We start from the raw sequence: 19,573 nt of genomic DNA, 5'->3' as shown, positions 1-19,573 counted from the left end.
AACAAAGACAAGGCTTATCCTTGTTTGTCTTCTGCTTTAAAATGATACTCTATATATATTGTAAACACAACCTCGTCTGAATTCAGCAGAACGAGATCCCTTATTGATCAATTCATTCTTTCCAAAAATGTTACATTTGAAAGTTACAAAATGTTACATTTTTTGCTGACAAAAAATTCAGACCAATTTAGAGACATATTATGAGGTTAATGACCCCTGCTGAAGAGATACTCTATAACATTGGTAAGTAAATAATATGAAGGATGATTGCTTGGTAGCTAGAGCATTAGTTGAGTCTCTCTTGTTGAGGATGTGTACATAGCCAACCTTGCTTATCGGAGGTGCGACATCAGATGGAAAGTTTGTATATTTGTAAAATCATTGAAAGAAAAGGCAAGCCGCACCAGAGACCACATGTTTTCCGAATCGTAACGCAAATGTTATTCGGGCTTAACGGTTCTTGTTGTCAGGGGTTTGGAGACAGCAACACTGACCGTAAATACAATTTAACTCGCAAATACAGAGCCTACAAGGTTATCTTAACATTGAAGTAGCTCGCAATGAAGCCACCATGGCAGACTAACGTGGGGTGGTGACATAGCCGAGTTGTAGCGCACTTGCCACTTGTTGCAGAGGTTCAAGGTTCAAGCCCAGCAGCCACCCTGGTAATATTGTGAGCGTATTAACCATCAATACGTGATGTTTGCTTCACAGTTGATATTAAAGGTCCCTTGACGTTATTCGAAGATGAATACAACACGTGTCCTGGTGGCATGGTCCAAATTTCCCAACTGTTAAATATTACTTATAAAGTAGTTAATTAGGAAAAAAAAATAGATAATCCTCTTCTGGAAGACTAATAATGCCCACATACAGGCCAGTGGTGCATTTACCTTGTACTGCACAGGGACATCTGCCACTGGGTGTCTCCTAGGCTCGACTTCAACAGGGCAATATCATGGTTAATAATTCCATGACATAGCTTGAGAAAAGGACCAACCAGACCAGTCACTAGAAGGTCAAAACTACTTTTGCACTTCTCTGTCAATAGATGCACACATTTTATGAGCAGATAAGCTATTTTATTATCCTTTAGAGTCACCATTACAGAGACCTGGAGCCAAGCCAGACTTATCAGCCTTGGCACAATGCAGGGTACAAACTCTAATGCCAAACTGATATTTATACCACGGATCCCATGTCGTACATCTCGAGGTGGCCTACAGCAGGGCACCTCCACTAGCGGCTGTCCTTGTGCGGCACAAGGTAAATGCTTCACTAGCCAGCAAGTGGTTCACCGGTAAGGGGTGATGTTGTGATCTAATATAATGCAATGATTCATTTTATATACCGATGCCAAGATTTGCTCTGCAGTTATCTATATATTAAGATCTTTTCAGACTATTAGTGAGTGTTTATACTCCATGTGGGAGGAAACCGGAGCACCCGGACACAATCCATGCATGCAAGAGGGCAACACTCTATCCCATACATAAGGGACAGATGACATCAGTCCACACTTTGCTGTCCTGCATTCTGGTTGCAAGGCAGAATATTGCACCTTGATGCCCATGGGAAGAGAGTCTAGTGAGATTTTGCCATTTGTCCGATCCACCAAACTGGATTACAGGTGTGCGCTACCACTGTTTGGCTGCCCTCCCAATTAAGTAGTTTGCGAGAAATGTATCGACTTTCTCCAATTTGGACCATGACGCCAGATGGGGGCGGTCCTGCATAGATGCCATTTTCACTGACCATTTGCTGCAGCAGAGGTGTACAGAATTTCAACAGGACCTACATCTCTGCTATATTGACCTGGTCAAGACTTATGATATTATAAATAGGCCAGGGCTGTAGGTTATTCTTCGTGCTTTTGGCATCCCAGATCGTCTGCTCACAATCATTAAGGACCTTCATGATGGTGGGTAGGCCCGGATAAGTTTGTGGGGCCGGGTGTCGGAGCCATTTTCTCTTCACCTTGGGGTGCGACAGGGATATCTTCTGGCCCCTCCACGATTTAACATTATCTTTCATCATGTAGTTTTTGTGAAGCGTTTTATGGAAGTACCGGTAGAATTTCCATCTGGGATAGATACAATGGGAGGTTGATTGATGCTCAGGTGTGGTCAAGGGATGGCCCCCTATTGGTCAACCATATTATGTATGTGCATGATGTGGTGATTGCTGCCCACTCTGAGAAGGAGTTGGAGATGCTACTGCTGAACCTGGAGCATGCTACTAAGAGACGCGGCCTCACCATCAGCTCCACAAAACAGAGCACCTGCCTGGGTATTTTATGCCATCAAACGCTCCCCTCCCTCAAATCCCCTTGAATGAGCAGTTGTGGAGAGAGTGGAGCAGCTTCTGTACTTGGGCAGTGTGCTTATGACCAGCTACGGTTTTGCAGCCAAGTTCTAACTCCGAATCAGTTGAGCGGCATAATATTTTCATCAGTTGTGTAATGCTGTGTGGAAGCTATCTGACCTGTCGCTCCATACAGTCATGCCCTCTTTTTTCTATGCTTGCGAAACATGGCGCCTGCTAAAGGATCATCTGCGCTGCTTTGAAACATTCAGGCTTGCCTGCCACTGATTCATCCTGAGTTTAACCAGACTGTTTTGTGTGAGGAATTCACTGGTCCTTGTAAAAACTGGACAATGTCCCATCAGTGAGCTCCTCCAGCAAATGAGACTGCAATAGCTGGGTCATGTAACCCACATGCCCATCTACCGCATACCCAAGCTGCTTTTGTTCGGCCGGATAAATGGGGCTAAACGGGCGCGGCATGGGCTGGAGAAGAGATGGACTGATGTGGAACAGTAGGATGTGGAGCTGATTGGACTTGCTGATGACTAATACCAGCAGTATCAGGACTGTCCTCTGTGGAGGAGGTTCGTGAAGTATGCTACTGGCGAGTTGGAGGCAGTCGCCCTCCAGCAACAATGAAGGGCAGAGGAGCTACGCTCACAGCAGCGAGCGGAGCGCCTGGCGGGTAAAATGCATAGAGTTGGCACAGTGTGGAGCAAAGTTGGTGCATCTGCCAGTTAACTCATGGCATTTGGGTCTGTTCTATGACCTCCTGCCAGCGGGTCTTCGACGCTTCACGTGGCCTCAACGTGCACCTAGCATGGCACAAGCGCCATAGTGACGTCACTGCCACTTAGTGGTGAAATGCAGTTGTTGTTGTTGCATATTTTAACTGATGCAGTACTTAGAAGGGTGACCACAGGGCTCAAACCTTTATTTCAAAGAGTAATGTTGGGATAGGTTGGGCTTGAAATCGTTTGTCCCTTCGTGATTTTTGTCCTCAACCCAGATGTTGGTAAAAAATTTCACATATTTGATTTTGCATTCGGTGTTTTTTGATCTGTTGAATAATTTATGTTTCCTTCTGTCATCTGTACTAATTTTGTTCCTGTAAATACATTTTGAAAACGTCATCTCGAATCTGTACAGTATAAAAAAAAGTTGTTCACAACAACCCAATATTTTAACTAAATCTTTCTTATGAGGACAAAAGTGAGGTTTAACTTTCTAGTCAGGAGCTAAGATTTATGCCCATATCATTATCTTTAGACTGAAAGCAGAGCATTTTCATTGTGTAGTCGTTAACAATATGCCCCTTGGAGTATAGAGCAACATATGGCATATACGGTAATAACAATGCAATTCATAACACGCATAATATTTCACACACATATTTAACCGTGATTCTGAGGTGCAGAAATATGCTCATGCAGATGACAAAAATAATCAAGTTTCATTTTTTTTATGATTACTTTTAATCAAATAGTGGCACTGATGGCTATAAGAATTCAACTCTTGACATATCAATGTTATCAACGATTCAAGAGAAACTCGTACATTAACAGCCCATTGCATCTGCATGAATTTTTTGCATGCAAACTCACTCATATATTTAGATCTCAGCACAGGGATTTTTATTTAATATTATTTTATAACAAAAAAACACTTGACGCATTCGACCATGAAGTCTTGCAATATGGTTGTCCATTGTATAAAATGGTCCCTGTTTATGTAATTGGTTTGCATAATCCTTGCAAGAATTACGGCCTTAATGTAAACCACGAGAGCAAAACAGAATAGATTATTGAATCCAATCGTGACCTCGAATCGTAACAATTCTCTGAATCCCAAAGGGAACAAATTGTTACGTATCTAATGGCTAGCAAAATGGAGCAAACGAGATGCAGGGTAGGATCAAAGAGCAACAGCAAGATATTAGAGATAAGCCTGCTCCGGCTAACATTGTTGGAAAAAGCGGGCTGAGGAAGTGAGAGATACCAACAGAAAGAGTGAAATGATACAATCTAAATAGTTAACACGTTAAGTGGTAATAGGTCAGGAAGTTGCCACAATACAATGCTATTACTATACCATAAATATGGGGTAGCCTTGGACGGTAGTTTTCTTAAACGGGGAGGGACCATACGGCATCATTATTGATAGGCATTCTGCAACATGAGAAAAGTTGTTTAGAAAGACAGAGAATATTGAAGAGCTGGAGAAAGAAGGAGTGATATAAGAGGAATTATATAATATCTTGCCACTACGGTGGTGAGATGTTAACCCCCTCTCCTGGTCTGCAGGAGGACGTGGGTTCGATCCCGACCCTGACACCTGTATATTTGGAGTTTGCATGTTGGAGAAAGATCCAATTAGTCACTTGAAAAATATCCAAGTGGTCACTTGGATCTTTCTCCGGGTCCTCTGTTTTTCTCCTCCACATTTAGAAACGTGGATTTAGAGTATTTGGCTGCTATACATTCCACGTGATAAGCCACTTCGTTGAGCTATCATTTGTGGTCAAGTCGCATCTGAAAAACAGCTATACCATTCAGTCTGTTTTACCTGGTAAAATAAAAATGTGGTTATTTAAATCGTTTATAAAATAAAATATAGTTTAAGAGGTCAGAAATCAGTAAAACAAGTTACATGTAATAGTTAACAACTTTAACGATTTCAGCAGTAGGCTGCCCTTTTTAAAACCTCGCAAACTACAACTGTATGTTCATTGCTATGATTATAAAGGTTGTGCTTAGAATTATATACTGATAATATACTTAAGTTTCCTCGTTGCAGTGATATTACACTGACACACATCAACGGTGGGTCTCTTAAACATTCATGCAAAAAACATTGATAAAATAACGGTCTTACTCAATTAGCCACGTTATTACACTCATACGGGTTAAAGTGCATTTCGAGATGTTCCCCCGAGGCACAGCTGATCAGAGTTGTTCAACAATCTGCCGTTGCTCTTTCACGGTCCACCAAAACAGGTGGGTACCATCTGCTATTTTTTTCATGCAGTATTTACGAACAGAGGTGGAAAAAAACACACATTCATCTCACCCTCGTGAAATCCCCTCCATCGCAGATGGAGCAACTGCGAGCATCTAATTGCTCTTCTGGTGTGGACAGGGTGGAATGGTGTGAATTTAAATGCACGCACTGTCTTCTATCAGAAGAGGATAGGCTCTTGGTTAGTTCAGTATAGTCTTAGTCATTGACCAATTACTTTATTATCTTCGGTCCACAGATTTAAAAAAATGTAGTTTAATGTATTCGCTTCTACAAAATTTCGTCCTGTGGGATGTATCATACTGCACTTTATTTTTAACCACTGCTTACCTTGCTGTCAATGTTTATCCGTTCAGTTAATATTATCCTACTTATCAACATTATCTTAATTCAAAATAGTAATACTGATATAACTTCTGAAACTTTGAATAAAAAAAGTGCTAAAGGTGTGAAGTTTAAATCAGTTGTTCTAACAGGGTATCAAAAATGATACTGCAGCAATCACAAATATCACACTTTAAGCTTCTCCTAATACCCATTTAACGACAATATATTTACAAATTTTTTTCATGACAAAATGTCAACACTTCATGCAAAAATATAATCAAGTATTGTGCGGTGCAGGGCACCGTTGATTCGATGGGTCAGGGTAAGGGACACATCGGTCCCCCCCCCGTTCCCCACCACCCCTCCCCTCAATCATCGATCACCCTCCAGACACATCCCTTGATCACTCTTCTGCTCCATCACGCCATGGCTCTCCTCTCCACCCCATATCCTATCAGCCCTCGCCCAACCCCAGCCTCCCCTTCCCTCTATCCACCAAAAACTCTGACCCATCCTCAGTCACCTCCCCCGCAGCTCCCATCTCCCGCCACATGACATGCTAACTAAAATAACTTAGTCTTCATGTTAATTTCGACTCATTTACTTCGTCTCATTGTAGTCAATCATGATTGGTCTTTCATGGGAAGTCGTCATTGCCATGCTTGATATTTGTCCACTCATAGTCATCGTTCACTAATATAAAAACACTTTGTTGGCAAAAAAAAAATTTCAACAATATAATTTGCGACATTCACACTCCCAAAGATGCTACAACTGACAGTAAAAGGTTTTATATAACGTTGTTCATGCAAATCGCTCATGAACCACGGACAAGCTGGCGGGCTGCCAGGCAGTGAGTCTGCGTTAAAAATTGCTCTGCAGTTCTCTATATATTAAGATGTTTTCAGACAATCAGTGAGCGTTTATACATGTGGGAGGAAATCGAAGCGCCTGGAAAAAACCCCCATGCATGCGAGGGCACAACACTCTTCCCCCTACAGAATGGACAGATTATATCACCGCACACTTTGCTCTACTGCATTCCGCTGGAAGGCCAGGCTATTGCAATCTGGATGGTCACGGGAAGGGAAGTCTCACAACAGTTTGTCACTTGTGCGATTAATTCACCAACCCTGGCTTCCACCGCGCTGGATTACAGCCGGCGTGCGCCACCACTCCGTGTAGTATCCACGTTCAACGCGATTTAAAACAGTCACCCACACAATCAATGCACTTTTCACCGTCCGTAAATGGCTCGGTGAAAACCCTGTGGCTCTCCTGGCTGCAGCCAACGGCTGATACTTCCATTGCAATGGGGAATGTGTTGGATGAAGAGAGAGAGAGAGTGAAAACAAATAGCAGGGGACGACGAGGTGAGATGCGGTATTGTTGTCAATGCAGCATTCCTTGTGGCCAGCCGCTGTCGTTCAATGGGAAACGAAGTGGTGTCACACGTGATTGCGTTGCAGCAGAGCATCTCGGATGTTCTTCGCTGACCGCGTCCCGTTCGAACGCACGTGCAAACCTCTGCAGGGCGCCAATGGGCTGTCCAAATATGGCGTCACGCGATTTTGGACGATTTTTGACCCCCCCTTCCCCCCTTCGTCACACGGCGTCACAAAAAGTCAGACACCCTCCCCCCTCAAATATGACGTCACAAAGCTCTGCCCCATCCCCCCAAAAAATAAAACATGCTTCAAATTGTACTCTTTGGTTTTTTCGGTAAAGTCACGTAGGTAAAAAAATAAAATAAAATAAATGAAAACAACTAAATCATTTATTTTATTTTATACCTACGTGACTTTACCGAAAAAAACAAAAAGTATGAATCCTTGCAGACACGAAAGCTCCAAATCTAGAATGCTTCAAATCGCTTTAAACTATTGTAATTGTAATGCGTATTTAATGTAGCGCTGCACTCTGATGTTGTAGTAGAAAACATTTATTAAAACGTCTATTTCATCAAGTAGAACGTGTTGTCTATGTTTATTTTAAGTTGCGCATTTTGATGTGACGTCACATTTCTCACCCCCCCCCCCCCTCGTCACACATCGTCACAAATGTCTGACCCCCCCCCCGTGCGTGACGTCCCTGCAGATGGGCACGGCCACGTGGCTTTGTTAGTGGAGTTGATGTCTGATGCACATCCACATCCTGCCGCTTTGTTCCGTTGTCATGACGCTGGACCCCACACCTCACCGCCACGATCACAATTGCATTTTCCACAGTGACACTTTGGATTTACGAGGCATCTAAATGCGACTCCGTCTGATGACATTCGTCAGGAATGTCCCGGTTCAGAGCGTCATAGGTGCCTGCAAACCTCGAGGCATGTGGCCGCGGTGCACATATACGACAGTAGCCCCAAGGCAGCCGGCAACGCACCTGCGCGCACCGTATTTGGACAACGCAGTTCGTCCACGAACAATGGCTCGTCAACGATGTTTGCCTTGCCGGATCTGAACGATTCACCCACCAATAGACACCCCTCGCGGTTCAAACTGACATCACTGTACACGCTGACCATCCACTCGTGCATTTGCTTTGCCTCGTCACTCACTCCTTCAACAGGAATGTGATTGTGGAGCATTGTTTGCGGCTGACCTCAACTCTGCTCGTTTCGCTCACGACTGCGGCACCATTTAGGACGCAATTTAAACTGTGCAGTGCTCGAGCGAGGGCGTGCATTCCTCTCAGCATCATTTGCACATAAGCACGCCTGGTGCTTTCACTATCGGTGGCATTACTTTTGACTAAGCCCTCAACATTAGCAAATGGAATGAAGGCATCAAACCCATCCTTAGGGCAAGAGGCAATGCAACAGAAAAATCCAATTTTCGTAGCCCACAAAGGTGTTGACAGAACCAATGTTCATACGTTGTTCCTATATACAAGTTAGGAGTAGCATGCTCTTTGCACAAACTATGCCAAGGTCTGCTGGCATGATTAGGTTATTCGTTGCAGCATGCTGAGGGCACCCCTTTTTTAATCTTTCAGTGGTTATTGTGACATTAGCTTCTTCCCCCTAATGATTGGGAGGCTGAATTAAGAGCAGCGTTGTCTTCTGCCCGACCCATTGCCTTCCCAGAGCTATCCAGTCTTATCTGCCTGGGTTTGAAATCAGAGATTTCCTTTTCGTAGAGATATATCGGTTCACGGCACCGTTTTCCATTTGAACCCGTGTGGGTTTCCCCTGGAGGAGGACTTCCTCTCTCAACAGACCGAGGGACGTACGCTCACGCTGCCATTGTATCTCAGCGGGCGGTGTCAACACGTTTACCAATTCTAGATTTGAAGCTTTCGTGACTGCAAGGATTCCTATTCTTAGGTTTTTTCGGTAAAGTCACGTAGGTAAAAATTTAAAATTAATAAAAGTAAAATAAAAATAAAATAAAAATCACGACGTTTCGGAGGCAACACAAGCTTCCGTCTTCAGGTGGAACCGTCACAGCACGACTGCTGCATCAAGTATGAAGCTTGTGTTGCCTCCGAAACGTCGTGATTTTTATTTTATTTTTATTTTACTTTTATTAATTTTAATTCTAATTTTTTACCTACGTGACTTTACCGAAAAAACCTAAGAATACCTTTACAAATGTACACATTTCGCTCTGAACCAAAGTGTGTTTTGCAATAAAATTAAATAAAACGTCTAAATGCATGTACACACCATTATCTGCTACTTTATGTTCTCGTGCATTGCAAATGTGTCATCATCATTTTCAGGCTTGGTAAAAAAAACGCCCGTGTTGTGTCGTTTAGAGGCACAACTGATGGCTCACACATCTCGGTGCTCTGAAGCTCCTATAACCTGCTGGGTGGCGAGGTTTCCAGGAGATGGTTGTACATTAAATGTGTTTGTGGATCCCATCCCTACATATGCTAAACAAGCCATTGAAGAAAGAGCTGGTCAGGAAACCCACTGGGACTTCTTCAAGTATTACTGATTTGAGGCTCCGCATGAATAAAGGGAACGACTAGCTGCGGTGTAGTGGTTAGCACACTGGACTTGCAATCCAGAGGTCAGTGGGTTCGATTCCATCTGCCGGCGTGGCATTTAAAAACATGGTGCAAATTTCTTAAATTCCACCCCCCACCTCCACTGCCACTGTCCACCCAGCAGTGCAAATGGCTCCACCACAGTTAGTCAACCTGCAGGTCAAGTGTGGTGGGGTCAAGTGTGGGTTATCCCACCGCTTCCAAACAGATATATGACCAGCGTGGAAGAGTAGGCCAAATACCCGTTAGAGCTCGATTTAGTGACGGGCCTTCCGCACGCAGTGGCGTGAGCAAGCAATTGCAGAGATGCACCTCTACCTGACTGGTAATTATAAAATAATAAATAGCACACATAAACGGGGATGATTTGTATGGAATTGGGGCAATCTAACACGTGCCCGGTATCTCCCTCTAAATCTTTAGAACACCCCCTTCATTGTATCGAGGTAGGGAAAAGCAACAAACTAGGTGTATACAAATTTAATGCGCTCGCAAATTAAATGATATGCTCGATAGCTATCGCCAGTAAATCAGGTGGTTTTATAAAGGACAGATTGCTTTTGTATAAAAAGATTACCTTAAATACATTAAAGGTCATTCTTGCTCAGAGAAGGATCGATGCTTGTTAAGGCCGGGCAGGTTTGCTGTATCAAAACGATCTTCAACGCAGGTTTGATGAACCCAACCTGATTATTCCAGCGGTGCACAGTTTGAAAAGGTGGGGCGGTGGGGCGGGGGTGGGGACATACCGAGGCGGTACCACGATATTATGGGAGGCGGCTGACCCAGCGCGAAGCATTCCAGCACGGCGGCCTGGCCGACTACCACCGTGATGTTCTCGGGCGGCGCCACGATGATCACGTCCGCTGGCTGCGGCCTCAGTGTCACTGGGGGGGGGAAAGGACGGGCGAGAAAAAGCATTCACGTTTACCCAACCCCTAGATAGAGATCGGCCTTTCGTGCATGAAACAACTAAATTAAATGACGACGTAGCGAAAGCAGTGTGTCCACACTTAAGCGGTTGTGCTTTCGCTACGTTGTCCCCACCTGAAGAAGGACGCTTGTGTTGCGTTCGAAACGTCGTGATTTAATTTAGTTGTTTTCATTTATTTTATTTTTTACCTACGTGACTTTACCGAAAAAAACAAAGAGCATGTCATTATTAAGTTAAGTTTTTTTTACAGCACACCAAACCGCACTCATATACCAAGCTATGTCACGATGTTGATCCCAATCCGCCTTCAATAACTCCCATAGCTATGAATACTCTGATGTGTTATCCAGTCGTATCTCTCCGACACATATATCCAATTCTTTAGTGAATCTGTTGCACGTGAATTATGATTTGCTCATATTTATTTTGAAGCCCACTTTTCAGTCTTCCTCATTACATTCCTCTATCGTTTACTCTGGAATATATATATAATGTTCTTCTTTACGCACACTGGTATGCTGCTCTTCATTATCCAGTTCAGTTTTTCAATGGCACCTCAACCTGTTTTACTTTGCCTTTGTATTTTATCATTTTGAAACTGGCCCACCATCAATCACGGTCCTCGGCAAACAAATGTTGCTGTGTTTTCCAATTGTGCCCAATAACAAAATATGTCTATGCTGTATTCAGTCAAGGGGGTTTCTTGGACTGTGTTTGCAACGCTGGTCAGTGCAGATTGTATGATTGTATGTTGAACTTCTTTCGCACCCTACTTAGCCAACCGTGCTAATCGGAGGTGCAGGAGAAGGACAACAAACTAAAAAAGGGGGCACAGATTGGGTGAAGGGAGGGCACAGGATTGGTCCAGATACCGCACGCCGCTGACGCTGACCATGGCTGGGAATATAACTCAGGTTCCTTAGTTCATATCGGAGTGAACTCATCACTTTGCCACTATCCAACCCTCATCAGATAATCTGTGATAAATCACAGATAATGTTTTACAGTATTTTGAAAGGCAACTCACAAGTTATAGGCATCTGTTTGTCTGTCGGTACAAATACTAACTTTTGCGAGTTGCATACCATGTATTAGGGCTGGGACAATTTGTGAAATAAAAATTGTTATTGACACATTTTTTTGCGGACAATTACTCGGACCCCTTCAAAAAAATTCTGGTGCCCTACATTCTGCCTATCGAAGGTGGGAAATCCCCTATGCCATGCCCAGCGTGATGAGGCTGATGATGCTGATGATGTAACCATGTCCCAACCATCACTCTCCGTCCAACGGTCCACGTGGGAACAGAGGTGAGATTATTTCCCAACTATTTTCATGTAAAATCTTGACTTAAAGCTTTCGTGACTGCAGGAATTCATACTCTTTGGGTCTTCCGGTAAAGTCACGTCGAGAGTGGTTTTTTTCCTGAAGACGACCGCTTATGTTGCGAACAAAACGTCAGTAGTTTTTTTTTTATTTTCTTTGAACCTTTCTACGTGACTTTACCGAAAGACCCAAATAATATTTTCATGTTGTCTGCATAGTCAAGTAATCAAATCCATCATCAGAAGAGTAACGAATGGCATAAATAATCGCATAACCCCGTTCTACCATAAAGTCTGCCCATGTTGTACATTTTGCTGAATTACACAGCCCACATGTTAAAGAATCCGAGTTGAATATACAACCTCTTTAGAGTAATAATTGTGCCAGTGGAGCAAGTCTTTTGTTTAGGCAGAGGCAGAACCTGAAATTAATCTCACTGTACACAAGCCACTGAAAATGTTCACACCAATTATGATCATTATACAGTGAGTGGATCTGCCAGCAAATTAGGAAGTAAATTATCCTCATAAATCCAGATATTGTAATACTTATACTTTCCCTGGCGGTGTTGTGGTCAGAGTGCTCAGCCTGCTACTGGAAGGTTGCAAGTTCAAACCCCAGTCAGGGGTAGACTCAGCCTATTAAACCACCAGAGTCACAAAGTGAGCAACCACTTTAGTGTAAAGTCAATCGAGGCCATGAGCATGGTGCAATGTTGACCAGCAGTGATTGTCTCATGCTTGTCTGAGCAGGGAGATACATTGACTTTGACTCGACGTTCACTCTTGGCAGGTGGTAAATCCCAAACAACTTAAATATCTCAGAGACACTGCATCTTCACATCTCTGATGCAACAACTATTACTGGCGTGTCAGGGTTTGTTAAGCGACATAAACACCGATGGTTCTTTTCTCTCTGAAATTCACACCACGACAAACGTCACTAACATTTATCACATCACATTTGCAGGTTTACTATGGAATCCCTCGCAATATATTTAGCTGCCAAGAGACTGTTGTGCTTTTGATGTTACGTGGCTATAATTGATTCATCATCGATTTCGGTGTGTAATTGTTCACATGCAGATTTTTGCGTGAGTTTAGGTAAATAATGCATTATAATTTTTGGTCAGAAATATTGGTATGAAAATTATTGAGTCAATTTTTGATTGCTAAGTAGTTAATCCTTCGATAAATTATGTTTTAAATATTAAGTTTAAATGAAACGTATTTTTTATTGAAATAAAAGTTACATTTTAACTGGCTAGGAGTATTCAAAATAATGTGACGATGACAGAGCTATGATAATTCAACAACTTTCTCACATAATATGGTATTGACACAACATTGTTATGACACATTATTTTACAAACTGACAGTCTGAAAGAGCAATTTATCCAACTTGACAAGTGTAAATGATCCTCACATTATTACCCTTGAAGTTTTTGGAGACAAAGTATGATTTTTCATCGCATCTTTTGACAACATCACATGCGGTTGCCTTGTATTTTATATTTCTGGAAGATTTAATTACATTTCAGATGCACACCATTTATTGTATTGGCTGAGATTGGTAATGAAACGGTGGCTAAATAAGGGAACACACCCAAGAGGATGACCACTTCTGAGTGAGATGAATTGTGCAGGAGTGAGATTGTGCAGGAGTGAGATGATTGTGCTATCACGAGACCACGAGGCCATTGGAGATGTTGCAAAGACGCCTTCGGTGAACGATGTTGATGATCCCCATTAATACGCCACCGGTTCCCGCATTAAAGAGCACTGGGTGTCACTCGTCAGCTCGGCATACCCTGCTGCACAGTGAGGATGGCCTCGGGGCTGGTGCGTCGCCGTGCTGTGTTGGAGGCCACGCAGCGGTAGAGGCCAGCGTCGCTCAGCCGCACGTCACCGACGTGAAGCACCCCGCTGGGTAGTTCTGTGTGTCTGAAAGAAACAATCATTGAAATGAGTCTTCTTGGTTCTTTCGGTAAAGTCACGTAGAAGGGAAGTAATAAAATAATAAAAATAAAACATAATAAAATAATTCTCACGACGTTTTGGCCACAACGCAAGCAGCCGTCCTCAGGTGAAGAACATGTCTTTTTTTTTTAGACTCTGTCTTATCGACAGACATGTTCTTCACCTGAGGACGGCTGCTTGCGCTTGTGGTCGAAACGTCGTGAGAATTATTTTATTATGTTTTATTTTTATTATTTTATTACTTCCCTTCTAAGTGACTTTACCGAAAGAACCAAGAAGATGAATCCCTGCAGTCACGAAAGCTTTAAATCGAAATTGAAATGAGTGTTGTGTGAAGAAGTATCAGGGTTAATCGCTGTGGCTGGAACCTCTTGCAAAGGTGCATTCACAACAGAGGTGGCAGGGTAGCTCAGCGGACTCATGCTGTGGCAGAGCAGTGCATCTGCACCACAGGGATCCTGGGTTAAAATCCGGGTTTCTTCCTCCTGTGATAACTCTGGATCCTGAATTGTAGTTTCGTATTGTCATAAATACTGATCGTAGAGGCAGCTAAGACAATTCAGTACATGTAATAACCATGATGGAATACTTTTTGCTATTATCTAACCCAATAAAATTTTTATTATTTTGGGATTTACAAAAGTATAGGAGAATCAAAGATCCCCTCGACCCCATAGATACTATTAGGGTGCCACATTAGAGCAGTTGTACTGTAATATAGTATTCATGTTCATTTGGATAGTATGACTGTTATGCTCATCACTAAAAGCTGTAATTCATTATATTAATTATCATGGAAATGTAATGTTACCACAATAATCCTCACCAACAGCTATACTAGGGATGCTAATTACATGGGAATGGAGATGATATCAATAGTAAACGATATTTATAAGCAACACTCATATAAATGATCATTTACTAAGATTCATGACACTAATGTTTCAGCAAACCCATAAAGACACTTAAGTGACCACAAGTCAGAGTGTATATAAATAGTTTAATAATTTAATAAGAAACACTTAGAAAATTGAGCAATGAGCCTGGAAAGATTCATGAAGTCGTGTAAAAAATGAAAGGCTCAATTCTATTCTATTCTTGTTCAAGGGATAGATGCCAATGCCAAAGGCACAACATACTTGCTCATATGCTGGGCATACTATGAACTGACAGAGCCATTTCCCCTCCCATAGCTGCAATTTCTAAAATAATATTCTGAATTGCCTTCCATTTGTAAGGGCAAAGATGAAGCATATACTCATGTGGGACAGGATAGGAAAGGCTCAAAAAGTGTAAAACATAAAGAATGAATACAGTGTTTAAAAAACCAATATGGTATCTGAGTCTGACTGATTGAGCCTAAACAAATAATAATAAACATTAATAATCGTAGGCATACCTTCGTTTGGATCTGTGAACCTCGCGAATGATCGATGCACCCAAGAATATGTAGTGTGCCTTTGGGCTCCACGAGTCTCAGAAATTAACACTGAGCCATGAGAATGCTCCACGGTACCCCATGTTCTGAGCTTCACGAATTATTGATGAACGTCACTATTACTCAGTTGTAATACCATACACCCATGACGCTTTATTAGACTTCAATATTTAGTGCTGTTTTGACCTAGTTTAACGTTGATTAGGCTCTTCAGTATTCAACTGTATTTGGCTGATTATATTTCTCATGCTTCCTGATGTTTATCAGAAATTCTGCTGATCTTGAGCAGTGTTTGGTTAAGTTCCCGTACCCAATCTATGGTCTCTTTAGATTTAACTCTCACCCATTTCCCCTTTGTTTTAACCTTATGAGCTGGAGCCCCTGCGCTGTCCCAACTACGGTTGTGTGTCTTCCCAGAGCATTAATGATGATTCTTTACGTTCTGTAATGTTTGCAAGAGTCGCGGGTTACGGTGGTTATCTAAAAATATATTTTGTTACATTCAAATTTGACTTGTAAAGGTGTCCTCTAGTACATATAGCTCATTTAACAGCCAGAGTCTGCAATAACGAGGCTGCAATCCAATGATATTTGCAGCCCTAGTCATTAAAACAGATTCAGAATATGTATTTATATTAGAGAATCCGATGAGCTATAAGGCCCTTTTTCACAGATGTCCAGTAGTGGTGGGTCAGAACGCTACGGCAAAAGAAATACAAAAACACGATAGGAGTGCAAAGTATAGCAAAGATAAGCAAATCACTTAAAACATACAAATAAAAGTAAACAATTTTTATTTTTATTCTATGCTTCTTTCGGTAAAGTCACGTTCCTGATGACGACCGCTTGTGTTGCGATCGAAACATCGTGAGATTTTTTAATCACTTTCTTTTTATCATTATTTTTTCTATCTACTTGACTTTACCGAAAGAACCAAGAGAATATGAATACCTGCAGTCACGAAAGTTTTAAGTCACATTTTTTTTATTTTACCAGGTAAAGCCCACTGAGCTATTAGCTTCTTTTTCATGAGCGACCTGGCCACAAATGATAGCTCAACGAAGTGGCTGATCATGTGGAAATACATAACAGCCAAATACTCTAAACATATTCCCTGCACTCATCTTTATACATAAGATATAACCTATCATTGATTTGTATCATCTGATGAGTTTATTGTCTCTGATATATGAATATATCATGATCCACGTGTTCCCTTATCTGTCTCTCTGTGTCAGTCCAAGCATGCGTCTTTCCATGCACTTTTCAGGTTTACATCTATATTCTTTGTCAGTTTCCATGTTTCTAGTCCATATCATGTCTGGCAACAAAGACTCTTTATTTGATCCTTTTGATCCCAATCCATTGTCAATAACTGCCCTCGGCACAAACATTCTGCTGCGCTTTCAGGTGGTGACCCTTCAGTGGTTATTTAACTTCGTTTCGAAAACTTGTTGTGTGTTACTCTTATTGACAATTACGAACGGTGAATGAGCTCCTGCAGAATACGTCGCTGGACGGGGTCATTGCAAATGGACGAGACTGGTGATGGAGTGGCAGCCAAAGTAGAGAACGCGTCGCTCCATCACCGTGGAGATGGAGCGACGAGATCAATTCAAGTGCAGAAGATGAATGGTAGCAGCACTGCGCCATGAGGGAGGCCTCCATCCAGCAGTGGATAGACAATGGCTGCTGATGATTATTATTATTTCCATTTCTGACGTTTTATGTTGTGACTGGGCATTACTGTTAACAATCATTTTGTCACCAAACTGTTGAGAGTTTGAAGGTGTTTGGATAGTATAAACAAATAAAATGGTGTTCTTGTTAAAAGACATAACGGTTCAAGCAAGGATAATAATTTATCGATGGACGGTAGAGAAGAACCGGGAATATTGGCAGAATATTTGAGTACGTTTAGTAGACTTTAAGCACCGAAATTCTATTCTAGTGAGAAGGCTGTGGGAACTTGGCCACAGTCTTGGCGTGTCTTTAATTTTCCATTCATGAAGATGTGCACATCGGTCTGTTGGTGTTCTGAAGCGGTTGATGGTTCCACCAGTGTCCTTAAGAGGTATGTTAATGCCAGGAGGTGCGATGTTTGGGTCTAGAATTGAGTGCTTGTATACACGTGTGCACACAAGCACACAAGACAGGATAGATTTCCAAAAAGTGCTCTTATCAAGTACGATACAGCAACAAGACCTGTGTGCATTTCAATAATGTATGCACACGTTTCATATTCAAAATGTGTCATTCTTTTGTCAGAGATTGGACTTGCCTTTTATTTTTGTCCCATCATCATTGAAGTAACCTTTTTAAAGATAATTGGTTTAACGCTCTGTCATTACCCTTTGGAGGCTTTGAAAATGTATGCAAGGAATTAGCAAAGTGCACATCTGCCATATAATGGATCTTAGAGACACTGCGACATAAGTAGGTAATTACATTGCATAAGTAGTTACAATACACTACCAAGCACAATATGTACTCGTAAAATTATCCAAAGCACAGATGCAAAAGATAAATCCAGATGGAAAGGCTCATTACCAGCTTCATTATGATAATGTGTAAATTGTACACAGACCGGTAATTACTTTTTTGTGTTCTAGTAAAGCAATGGAATCCTATTAATAAAACATTTAAAAATTAGTCTTCCATAAAGACAAGCCATTTCATAAAATAGAGCAGTTATAATTAAGGACATTTTTTTCTCCAAGATCTTACTTATTCCTAATTAAAGACAGAGAATGGATTTCTCAACATAGCCAAGTGGGATGTTTGGGTCTTTTTCTATAGGTTGGAAGCAATTTCGTTCTGCTTGGCAAGTACACGATAATTTTTCAGTAGACAGTCATGGTTATATTCGCATTCTTAAAAAAGAAGATTAAGCAGATGTAATTATGTATTCTGCCTAAGTGCTGTACGTAACTTACACAGGTTAAGGCACTGAACTGAACGCAAATATGCCGACAATAATTCATGATAAATGTGGAGATATTAACATTCAAATAGCTCAGTGAGGCTCTGATTGTTGCAAATGATGGGGAAACTGTTGGCATCTGCACTGCTGTGCCTGGTTTCAGAGTGTACCTCACCGACTGTGCACCAAAGTGCACATCGCTGGCTGTTGCCACGTAAAGGGGAAACACGTCGCCATAGCAACCGCAAAGTGAAAAAACCTGACAACATTGCTGCCAGATAAGAACAATACTAATTTCTTACGACCGTGGAAACACCAACAAACATTTGTATTGCACAAAAAGTGTAAAGAAAATGAAAAATATTACACATGGGACGCCCATCACTGGCTATTTTCCTTAGCTGATAAAATACTTGGTATTGTACGGTAGTCTGAGACCAATAACATTGTCGAAGTTAAAAGTAGATATTAACTATTAACATTCAACAAAATTATCCTCGATGTACCTACCCGAGAGAGGTGATTTTCCGAGTTAATTACCTACCAATAATTGAAATTGCAACCTTCCAATTTATAGGCAAGCCCTCGTGCCAAAGCCAAGGGTTCTTTGTCATCGTGCCAGCCAACTAGGGTTTAAACGATTACAGCCAAAACATTATTCCATGCATGTAGCCTTACTCATCAGTTGATATTCGATTTAAAGCTTTCGTGACTGCAGGGATTCATCTTCTTGGTTCTTTCGGCAAAGTCACGTAGAAGGGAAGTAATAAAATAATAAAAATAAAACATAATAAAACAATTCTCACTATTATGTTTTATTTTTATTATTTTATTACTTCCCTTCTACGTGACTTTTGCCGAAAGAACCAAGAAGATCAGTTAATATTCCTTACGGTGGCTAGTTTGTGAGTAACGTATCAAGCCTCCGCTCATAGTGAGGCAGAACTTCATGCATTATGCATGATTGTTAAGTGAATGATTCAAGTGACACTTGTGTGAATAGCAGCACGGTGGACACACAATGGGGGCACTGCACTGCATTTCATTTTACGCACTGATCAGCAACAATGTCACCACTAATTCACAGGAACATCACAGATGTTCACTGATTTATAATTGGTTCACAAATTCGGACAATTTTAAAATAAGCGGAGGCAGGAGGGTGATGAAAACGTATGGTTTGTTACCATCTAAGTTTAAAGTGTTGTATCCGCTGATACTCCATTTATAACTTCACATTATGGAATGAATGTTTCATATAGATATAATGCCCATGATGAGCACCAAAGTAGTTTCCAGATGAGTTATGAGCCACTAACATA

At 41.6% G+C, this 19,573-nt stretch overlaps 1 protein-coding gene across 1 annotated transcript in view; it reads right to left on the bottom strand.

Annotated features, from left to right (window-relative positions):
- LOC133346429 (immunoglobulin superfamily DCC subclass member 4-like) overlaps positions 1-19,573 on the bottom strand; it is a 346,604-nt gene that overhangs the window by 227,173 nt on the left and 99,858 nt on the right. Inside the window, exons 4-5 of the mRNA XM_061557994.1 lie at positions 13,721-13,854; positions 10,401-10,538 (exon numbers count right to left, since the gene is read on the bottom strand). Coding sequence (XP_061413978.1) covers positions 10,401-10,538; positions 13,721-13,854 — 272 coding nt within the window. The remainder of the gene's footprint in view (positions 1-10,400; positions 10,539-13,720; positions 13,855-19,573) is intronic.

The sequence above is a fragment of the Lethenteron reissneri genome, chromosome 24 (genome assembly GCF_015708825.2).
Source record: "Lethenteron reissneri isolate LAM-NWPU_2019-01 chromosome 24, ASM1570882v1, whole genome shotgun sequence".
In the NCBI taxonomy this organism is placed as follows: Eukaryota; Metazoa; Chordata; class Hyperoartia; order Petromyzontiformes; family Petromyzontidae; genus Lethenteron; species Lethenteron reissneri.
This window is presented reverse-complemented; position numbering and strand designations above follow the sequence as displayed.